At 32.5% G+C, this 11,565-nt stretch overlaps 1 protein-coding gene across 1 annotated transcript; it reads right to left on the reverse strand.

Annotated features, from left to right (window-relative positions):
- Window positions 1–36: 36 nt before the first annotated feature.
- LOC134238797 (uncharacterized) lies at window positions 37–10,854 on the reverse strand (the record flags this gene model as incomplete). The annotated part of the gene is made up of 5 exons (XM_062720910.1): window positions 37–157; window positions 358–445; window positions 763–916; window positions 10,230–10,341; window positions 10,621–10,854. Coding segments are annotated over 5 exons (709 nt in total), but the record flags the coding sequence as incomplete, so codon positions are not given.
- Between the last annotated feature and the right edge of the window lie 711 nt (window positions 10,855–11,565).

An 11,565-nucleotide genomic window follows, 5' to 3' on the forward strand; every position in this document is an offset into this window, starting at 1 on the left:
ATGAAATATTCAAAACGTTGAATCATGACACCCTACCGTGCTTCAGTTTTTCTTCGTTCCTCACTTTTATTTCATCCATCCACTGAACTGGTTTAACGAATGCTATGTCACTCAGTAGTAAAATTGCAGCTAGCATTTTTTTCAGAACTGTGAACTCCTGTTTTAAGTAAAGGATAGAAGTTTAAAGGTCAAACATAGCAATACGTTTTAAATAAAGAAAAAAAAATAGATATATAGACTCTTTAAATACTAAAATAAAGCCTGGTTTAAAGAAAACATAACTTTTTTTTAATGCTTTAAACCAATGTTAACTATTTCTTAAAAAAAAAAATAAATTAAAAAGCCAGTTTAGCTTACTGATTTTTTCATAGCTTCCTCTATATCATGATACTGTTTGAGATATTTCTCTTTGACATGCAAATTTGCGCTACTTTCATGGAGTATTCTGAAACCATAAAAATCATTAAGAAATAAAGAGTACATACCCTAATCATAAAATCAACATCTAGATGATTTTCTTTAAACAAAGTGTTTTCACCGGACCTTCATTTATAAATGTTTTACTCCGAAAAGGAACTCGATTTTTATATCTTAAGCCCAATTAAATAATGCTGAAACAGTTAACAATATACTGTTTTCAACATACAAATGAATCTTTACGTGTGGATTCAAATCAGAACAATTGTGTAGGAAATCATGTGTATTAATTGCACTTTATATTTATATTCATTAAACGTACTCCAGAATATGAGTATCTCTTACGTGTCACATTCCTCCCTTTTCAAGTAAAGATCCCTCTTTTCCTCATCAGATAGGCTCTCAAATAAAGCGTGGAAAATGTGGAAATTTCCCTCTTTGAAAGTTTCTGACCTGGCAACAACTCGATTTCTGTCAAGCAGGATATGTCTTACATTGGCTAAATAAATAGAAATGAAACTTTTAAAACATTTTTATAGATTACTATTTATATGACATTCTCAAAACATAAAATATTAAATCATTTAACATTAATTATTTTTAAAAATCAATAATTGATTTGTGCGATTTTGTGATTAAAAGAAAATTACATGTTACGCAAGTGTGAAAAACAATCAAGAATTGCTGATGTATGAATTATCGTTTATAGAAATTGCATGTGGACAGCTTCCACGCGCGCTTTAATTACGCATATTATGACCATCAAGCGAAAACCACCCTTATGTGCATTATGGCGTTATCGAGAAAACGAGCGCTAAAGTTGACGTCATAAATGTTTGCCGAATTTTACAAATAAATGCAGTGTTAAACGCATCATTAATTATAATATTTCTTCATACAGTAAATGCATATACTAAACAACATAATGAGTAGTCGTAAGTATAATTATAAAAGTCCACTGTTTAGTACAGCAAACTGAAAGTGAAAGTCCTTTGAAGTAGCGAATACCACGATCTTCGCCTTTATTTTAATTTTCGAGGAAAATTTTCTTTTTACTTCTAAAACACAAATATGGGGGAGAAATCGTATATTATCTTTAGACTAGGGCAGCAACAAAATGGACATAGATCTACTCTTATTCAACATCATTTTTGTCACTATTTATTGATATTTTTCTATATTTATGATAAAAATCATAGAAAACCTAATTTAAGTGTAAAGTCGAGGCGTTGGATTTCATACAAAAGTGTGTAAGTTTATCGGAAACTAAACAGCGTTATGTACCAAAAATCAAAAACAAGCTTGAAGAAATGGGGAGGCGGGTCACAGAAATATAATTTATCAGTATATAATTGAAGTTGGATAACAAAGCCCTCAGTACAATTTGGCCGGAAAAATATACTTGACTATGACACATGAAAAAGTTCGTTTTGTTTTCTTTCTTATTCCTTGTCAAGACCTCCCCCCCCCTAAAAAAAGAAATAAAAAATAAATCGCTTCCTATGTGTCTGAAATAATCTACATGTACAAATACCGCAAACGAAGGGAAGTAACCTGCATTTTACTTATTTATTGTTACCTGGCAACATGAAGCGTTCAGTATTCACCACTTCCTTCAAAGATTTCACGGTATCTGTGTATATCTTATTTGCATGTTTTTCGGTATCTGTGTATATTGCATGTTTTTGCTATTTAGAGGGGAAAGTAGGAACCGTTAATTATTCATTCTATAAAATATTTGCTAAAATGAGTTAAAAAACAAATTTATATATAATTTTTTTTGATATGTTGGAATAATAATGCAACATTATGAATCCCTCGATCAGTTAATCAAAGACGAATACAACCTACTTGTTTTAGGAAAAGATAAGAAATTATCATGAAAATGATATCATTTAATCTTTAAATTATGTTGTATCCTAGTACTACATGGTTTGGGGAGGGTATAAGCAACTTATATTTTGATTAGGTTATAGAAATTAAATTAATTAAATTGATTCAAATAAAACTTTAAACTGATGAAATATTTAGCATAATACTCGTAACTCTATAATTAAGGTATAATTTTAATGTGTCATTTAATCAACCAATCAAACCACAATTACACAACTGTACAGTGACCTAGAATCGTTTTTTAAAAGGGAGCAGTCAGAGAAAAAAAATAACTTACCTGAAAAAAAAAGTTTACAAGCAAAATGACTCGAAAATCCTATTCGTGGGGGGAGGGGATAAGCCAGCAGGAAGTAGACATGCAGTGGGATTAACACCATATTCAATGCTGTTTTTACAACCCATTGCACCCCTCTCAACAGAATTACGACAGGTGCATTATGCACGCGACTATTCTTATGAGCTTTCGATTCTGCTCCACGTGCATGTACATGTATAACAAGTTGACCTGCAAAATTTTCGGAGTACATATTTGGCCATGTATAGTATACTTAGTACATGTACATATTATTAGTATAATGCTCTCTCGTCTCTCTCTCTCTCTCTCTCTCTCTCTCTCTCTCAAAAGGAAATGTTACAATGATTTTTGCATGAATTGTCTCATGTCACTCTCGATCCGCATTTATGTCCAGAAATTATGTGCGAAGATCGTATGTTTTGGTCATTGTTTTCAAAGGTGTATTTTAGGGAAACTTTTAGATTCTATATTCGAAATCAGGTGTTATTGAAAAGTGTCCATGGGACAATGATTCATGTATCATTTCTTTTCAATATAAAAACAAATGTCACGCCAGATGCACGAAACGCGTGCGCAAAAGAGAGAGCAGCCATTACCCCTCCCTCTAAATTTTACGTTTTAAAAACTTTATCCTGTGCGGAATTTTCACCCTGATAAATATTTTTCTTTTATTAAAAAAAAATATGGACCCTAGCCACACTGCAAATTACGAATTCATTCCTAGTAATGCATTTTTATATGCATAGCTTGTAGGTAAAGTTTTAATTGTCTTGATTTTAGAAAAAATTGTCGTCTACAATCAAGCATGAAAAACATATTGTCAATTATTTTCAAATAATTAATTCTTTACCTAAAAGAGGTATTGATTCATCAAGGAGACTTGCTATCAGTCAAAAAATTTTACTTCCTATGCAGGCCCTGTACATTGATAAAAGGTGGTAGATGTTGGATTTCCTTTAATAAGTAAAATAGATACAGACGGAGAGAAGTTTTTTGATTTATATTTGCATATCCACTGCTCTCTCCCACTATGAACATGTGGTCATCAACTGCGTTCATAGGACTATAGATGCAACTGCTTCTGCTATGAGAGCAATTGCTCTATCAATTTCCTGTAGAACAATCTCCACTACAATTACTTTTCGTGTCGAGAAGTATATATATGAAACTTTTTGTAAAAGGAATAAAAATATGTTTTTAATAATATTCTTTGAGAAAAAAGAAATACAGAATAATTAAAATTGCTGATTTATTTCTTTAAAAATTTAATTTTGGTCAATGTATTTAATTGTATAATAAAACTTTTTAAAAATTGTAGAAAACCGCCATATTTTTATTATTTGTATCATGCATATTTGTTCAAAGAACGATAACTCTTCACACTTGGGTAATAACATTCAGAAAATTAGTATAACTAGTATATCGTCTTCAAAATTAATTTCAGCTATTAAAAATAAATAGAAGAACTAAAAAAAAAATTAGAAAAGCATTCTGGAGTAATAATCATTATAAAAGCATTATCATTTTTCATCATAGTGTTTTTAGCCGGGCTTATAGCCGGCTTATGTGATCCTGTTCAATGCAGGATGTTGACCCCATAGTCGCCATTTTAAAGTTAAATGCAAAAATATAGTTCTATACTCTCAACCGCTTTTGAGATAATACAAACGCTAAATAAAGCAACAAAAATAAAACGAAGTTTTATATATGTAAATAAACATTAGTAGTAATCACTTTGAAAACTTCAGTCCGAAGTCAAAGAACATAGCTCATTAGCGTAAGGATTTTTGATAATCAGTGTTATCGTAGTTCTCTACGCATACGAGGTAAAGCAGGAGAGGGAACCAGACTGGCCTGTTTGTTTACATTCAGCTGCGGTACCAGATTAATTCTGATTCTGACAAAATCGGACCGTGATATTAGGATTGAAAAACTCACTGTCAGTGTCCTATCATTTATATTGATAGCTTTAAAATAATTTTTTCATCAGAATATAAACGTGATTCGTGTAAGAAATTCATTCTACTCTGTAAATGAGCCCGGCTCTCTGTACTTCTGAGTGCTTTGATTTGTTAGAGGGTTTCAATAACGTTGATCGATGACGTCACAACTGCATCAAAACAAAAATTAAGAGGATGTGTTGACGGCGCTGCTTGTATCCAGATTCCAGATAACTGTGTTTGAGAGGGAAATACTTTATAATTGTTTGTGATTTATTAGATAAAAGTATCATTGTTCAGGTGTACTGATTTTAAAGCCGTATGTTTTTCATTACTTAAGACAAGAAGCCGCGTCCTTATGTAAGTCAGGATTTCCTCTGATATTTTTGAATAAATCAAAGATTGCAAATATAAGTAATAAACAACGATTATTCAGTGAACATGGCATTATGAATAGCAATAGCTCTGCTGGCATATTTTCCATGATGCGCTAGCGCAACTTGTTTTCCACCACGAGGCGCGACAAATGCGCATTTTCAGAACATAAGAAAGGGGGGGGGGTGTCCTTCCAATAACTGAAAGTTCAGTGCCAAATTTAAAGTTTCAGTGGGTATAAATTATATTGCAGCAATGTGTATTATATGCATCTTTAATGCAGTGTCAGAGATAACAATTACTTTGATAAAGCTCTTCAGGCCATTTGAGTGAGATTAATAGAAAGACACAATTCATCGAATCTGTTCCTCAAACTGCTCCAAAAAAGAATAAATTCATTTGGAAAAAAACCCACAAGGACAAAAAGTATTTTCGACGAACGCCTTGATTTAATTTATGTGTAAAATAATATACTTTCTCTCTCGTCGCGGGTTCGAATCCCACAGCGGGACGTGGAGACCGGTCCTTCGGATGAGACCGTATAAACCAAGTTTCCGTGTCGCAGTAGGCGCTCGCACGAAAGAGATCCCTACCTGCTCATTGGCCCTCAGTACAGAGTATAATACAAAATTTTTCTCCACCGGAAAGCAGTGGTGTCTCCATATGAGTGAAACATAAACAGTATATATATATACAACCAATCTTCTTCTCTGGAAAATGATAGGACCGTTTGTTATCAGAATGCCCCTTATTAGCAGATATAACTTCTGTATTCCGAATTTATTCAAATTCGTATATATGAGACACAAGAAAGTATTTCTGTGGCCTTATAAATTTAGATATCCACAACGTTCATGTATTAACAATTCGCAACAGTTTCTTTGTCGACTCGACATACCATGATCATGAAATTGTTCAAATTGTTCAAGCATATGCATAAAATGACGAGATAAAAACTTCTGAAACAAAAGAAGCATTCAAAGTATCAATCTGATCTGAACTGTGTACATGTATTTCTTTCTTCTTTTTTTATTTGGGGAGGGGGGGGGGCATAAAAGTCTTTAGTAATAGTTGAATCCGAGTTTTCCGTCGAGATTTTACGAGCATAGACAATATAAACAATAAACCTCCTCCCCTAAAAAGAAAAATAAACTCACAAAAATGATTTTTAAAAAAAAAGAAACAAAACATCTGGTGTCTCTTTTTTAAGAGGGTGGGGGATAAAAACCTGATATTTCTTCTAAAATGCTATTATTATCGATCATAAAAAGAGACAATAACAATATAACTAAATAAAAATCACTTATGTAATGTCATTTGTTGTCCGAGGTGATTTTTCTTTTGCAGTTTTTACAATAAAACCATGGAAATGTGAGAACAAAAGAATTGACGTTGTCCGATAAAACACGGCGTCATAACGAAAAATTTGTATTTTTTTATTTGAAAAATTTCACTAATTTTTAGTCTTTGAACAACTACATGTTATATATCATTTGAAAGAGGAGAAAATTTTCTATCAGGATCACTAAACAACTCAAAATGTCAAAATTTTCACTTAAGGGTGGTTTTTGCTTGACGGTCATCATATACAAGAATGGCTTCTTGTACTAGTATGTGCACGGAAGAGTTGTTCATACCAAGAATATTAATTTCACTCATCATGTAACATAATAAAACTGAAGCGGACTATATTTAAAATTTAAATCTCTGATACTTTTTAAGTAGAAAAATTATATTGATTAAACAACTGTAGCATTTTTAATATTAAGCATGAAAAAGAACAAAAGAGTATAAATATTTAATCTGTATGTGTATAGATTAAAAAGGTTAAAATATCTCATATAAGAATTGATTTTAATGTTAGCTCAAAGAGAATTGTATGTGAAAAAGTAGTTTTCTATATTTGCTGATTTAAGGAAACGCCAACCATCACCGCTTACAGTGAAGGAGTACGTTGGAAAATAATTTTAAACAAGAGGCCCATGGGCCACATCGCTCACCTGAGGACTATGTCTGGTAAAAAGTAGAAATTGGTTTATTTTTGAATAGTTTATATACAAAAGTAGTCCCATGACCAATCATGGCTTTGCTATTCTTGAGAAGAAGATTTTTGAAGAATTTTCGCATATATTTCAATGTAAAACTTTGGTTAGCCATTGTGGCCCCGCCCTACCCCCGGGGGTCATGAATCGACTCATAATTTAAACAAACTTGATTCTACACTACCTGAGGATGCTTCTATATAAATATGATCAATTATGGAATTGTTATTCTTGAGAAGAAGATTTTTAAAAAATTTCCAGATATATCTCTAAGTAAAACTTTGATTGCGCGGGTATGTTAAGGAAGCATATAAGTCATTTTTCGGGAAATTTAGACTTTTTAAGGAAAATTAAGTTTGATAATTTACCAAAAGCGCTGATAAACGTAAACTATTATTATCTGATGCATAAAGATAAAAGAGTGTCTAAAGCAATGACGTGCACCACCACAAGGCATCACGTGACTTCTATTAATAGCGAAATTTTCCTTAATAAAAAAGCTAACAGAACAACAATACCCCGGAGTTTGATAATTTCTGTGAGTAAATAATGTTGTTGAAAAACATCTATTTTGCCTTAAAAGTGCTGCTAGAATCCAACTGTCCCATTAGTAAAAAAAAATATTCTACACATTCGCAGGAAACCATACCCGATGTTTTGAATTTTTTACATATGAACCCTGATTTTTCATTAAAACCATGCTTAACTCAGGATTCTAGCAGCACTTTCCAACTATTTAAGGGGACAAACTTTCCATACGTAGAAATTTTATATTTTGAACTATTTAGCTTATTGTTGTTCTGATGCATTTATTTTGTAACAAATGACAGAGGACAGGCCGACTGGGAAACGTATACAGCTGACTGTCTTCGAAATAGAATAAAATCGATGAAAATAAATTAGCATACCTGTTTTATTAACTGAACTCCATATGAATATCACAAGATATTAACAATATTTGCTGTTAAACTCCATTTTACGTGTCTTTGTACATGCCGTATTAGCCAAATTCTCTTTACACGGCATGATCAATTCCCAAGTTACTTGATATACACATATGACGTCATCGGTGGTAGATTTTAATTAAAATGACAGAATACAGCATTACAAAATAAGAGCATTGTATTTTTGTTAATGTTTACACGTTTCTATTCATTTTCTAGAGTTAAATTACAGCTCTAAATACCAATATAACGAAAACTTGTGTTTTAAAATTGACGTCATCTCGCCTACTATGACGTCATAATGTAGCACTGACTTAGTCAAGGTAGAATATTTTGTATGCTTCCTTATCCCCCCTGCGTGGCCATTTTGGCCCCGCCCTACCCCTAGGGGTCATGATTTGAACAAACGTAAATCTACACTACCTGAGGATGCTTCCATATAAATATGATCAGTTATGGCATTGCTATTCTTGAGAAGATTTTTAAAGAATTTTCCGATATATCTCTATGTAAAATTTTGATTGGCCATTTTTGCCCCGCACTACCCCCGGGGGTCATGATTTGAACAAACGTAAATCTACACTACATGAGGATGCTTCCATGGTGTCTTCTAGCTATTCCCACTTTTTAAAAATCTCAATTCCACCTAATCCCACCTGCAAATAACAATAGATGTTTAGATTTACCTGTAGTTTGTACATTTAAAGACAGAAAATAATGAATACATCTATGAGAAAACATGCTTTATTTCAGATTTTTGAAATAATAAAAAGATCTTACAAGAAATAGCAACTTAATACCTAAATTTAAGGACATAGTTTATTATTTGTTTACACAAAATTCCACCTACTCCCACATGAAATTTCTCCTTTTTCTACCTGATTTTCAGAAAGTGGGAATAGCTTGCATAAACCGCTTCCATATAAATATGATCAATTATGGCTTTCTTATTCTTGAGAAGAAGATTTTTAAGGAATTTTCCTATCTATTTCTATTTAAAACTTTGGTCGGCCATTTTGGCCCCGCATTATCCCCGGGGATCATGATTTGAACAAACTTGAATTTACATTACATGAGGATGCTTCCAAATAAATATGATCAATTATGGATTTGTTATTCTTGAGAAGAAGATTTTTAAAGAATTTTCCTATATATTTCTATGTAAAACTTTGTTTTTCCATTGTGGCCCCGCCCTTCCCCCGGGGATCATGATTTTAATAAACTTGAATCTACACTACCTGAGGATGCTTCCATATAAAAAAGATTAATTATGGTTTTGTTTTTCTTGTGAAAAAAAATTAAAAAAAAATTCTTATATATTTCAATGTAAAACTTTGGTCGGCCATTGTGGCCCCTCCTTACCCCCCGGGGGTCATGATTTGAACAAACTTGAATCTATACTACCTGAAGATGCTTCCAAAAAAATATGTTCAATTATGGGATTGCTATTCTTGAGAAGAAGATTTTTAAAGAATTTTCCTATATATTTCTATGTAAAACTTTGGTCGGCCATTTTGGCCCCGCCCTACCCCCGGGGGTCATGGTTTAAACAAACTTGAATCTACACTACCTGAGGATGCTTTCATATAAATATGATCAATTACGGCTTTGCTATTCTTGAGAAGAAGATTTGTAAAGAATTTTCCTATATATATATTTCTATGTAAAATTTTGGTCGGCCATTTTGGCCCCGCCCTCCCCCGGGGGTCATGGTTTGTACAAACTTGAATCTACAGTACCTGAGGATGTTTCCCCATAAGTTTCATCTTTCCTGGCACAGATGTTCTTGACAAGAAGATTTTTAAATGATACCACCAAAATTCCCAATTATCTCCCCTGGAATGAGGGCTTGGCCCTTCATTTGAAAAAAATTGAATTCACTTCACCCAAGGATGCTTTGTGGCAAGTTTGGTTGAAATTGGCCCAGCGGTTCTTGAGAAGAAGTCGAAAATGTGAAAAGATTACAACAACGACAACGCTGACAACGACGACAGACAGACAACGGACAAATTGTGATCAGAAAAGCTCACTTGAGCCTTTGGCTCAGGTGAGCTAAAAAGCTTAAAACAATATATATCTTGACTCTTTTGTTAGCAACGTCCAATAAGAAGTTTCCCTTGTTTTCATCATGCCTTAGCGACAATTAAGATGCCTAAGTAATAATTGTAAATTTATTGGTAATGAAAAAATAAACCATGTTAAAAAAACAAACAAACATGACAGGGATTACAAATGAAATGAATTATGATGTATTATGAAAGAATAAGTGCATAGCTTCAGATGGTTTCAAAATCAGTATCTTTATATATAAATTTTCAAATACCTCCAATGACTTTCTCATCTCTGAAGCTTATCTGTAGAAGCTTTGCAAATCTGCTGGCATTTGCGTTTATTTTCGTCCTTGCGTTTCCAAAGCTTTCGAGCAAAACGTCAAGCTGCAAAAATTTTCTCTTTTTTTAATGATATTTATCTAAATTTGTAGACAAGAAGCATATTGGATTGATATTTCATTTTTTTTTCAAGATGCTTTCTACCCGATAAAACGACTACGCAACATACATGTAGTCAGGTAGTTCACATATCAATACTACATCATATTTCCGGGTTTTTTCCTTTACAATAATCTTTTTTTGGTTTATTTTCTTACAAAATGTGTACCTTGGTCTATATTGTTAAGACCATGCAGGCAATGCCTTTATGCTTGTATATATTACCTTAAGGATTTTGCTTTTCAGGCCACCTAGGCCTCCTTCACAAACGCATGTATGCATCAGATGTTTTACCACATATTTAGCATTTTCTGTTTTTCCCGCGCCTGATTCGCCACAAACCAGTATTGTGTGGTTTCCACCAGTCTGACACATTCGCCGAAACGCTCTGTTTGCCAGATTAAAAATGTGTGGTTGAAGTCGGGTATCAGCATGTTTCCAGTGGTATCGTTCATGGTCCTGTATTAGTTGTAAAAGAAACAATCATTTACTGAATAGAGATATTCTCTTTTGTATAAAACCCGAGGAAAGAACCTTGATTTACATTTGTAGCTCGATCATGGTTTTTCTTCCGACTTATTTAAAAAAAAAACAATTCCGGCTCTATTCATATATGAAATATAAATTGACAAAGACGTGCAAACATAACCTAAATCTTTAAAATCTAGAAAAAAAGTAAACAATACTCTTATACTATGAAGCTTAGATGTATAAATCATTCTTAGATTAAAATATCTTAATTTGTACATGAATGCATATGATTATTGTTTTTGGAATGATAAATTAATAAATAAAGAAAAAAAATATATATCATTTTGCATAAAAAAAACTGCTTATCAGAATAGGAGATATATAAATTTGACTGTTAAAAAGATAAGCTTAAAATAATTTTATTCATACATGTAATATTTGATTTTTAGATTTATTACAATAAATGTTTGGTATTATATTAAACTATGATGTTTTACGCGTTATTGTTGAAACATATAGTCTCATGGGAGGGGATATTACATAACTAGATTTTAATTCACATATCATATTATTTTTTCACTGTGTCTTGATTGACAAGGCCTTATTTTAATTGCAAAAACAGGTAACCTTGAATACTGTATGCAGGGAAATTTTCACCCCCGTTTCATTTTCACCCCTTTCGCCCTACCCTCATCAGGG

The sequence above is a fragment of the Saccostrea cucullata genome, unplaced genomic scaffold, assembly GCF_032062105.1.
Source record: "Saccostrea cucullata isolate Sc308-1 unplaced genomic scaffold, CSIRO_AGI_Scuc_v1 ctg3295, whole genome shotgun sequence".
Classification (NCBI taxonomy): Eukaryota; Metazoa; Mollusca; class Bivalvia; order Ostreida; family Ostreidae; genus Saccostrea; species Saccostrea cuccullata.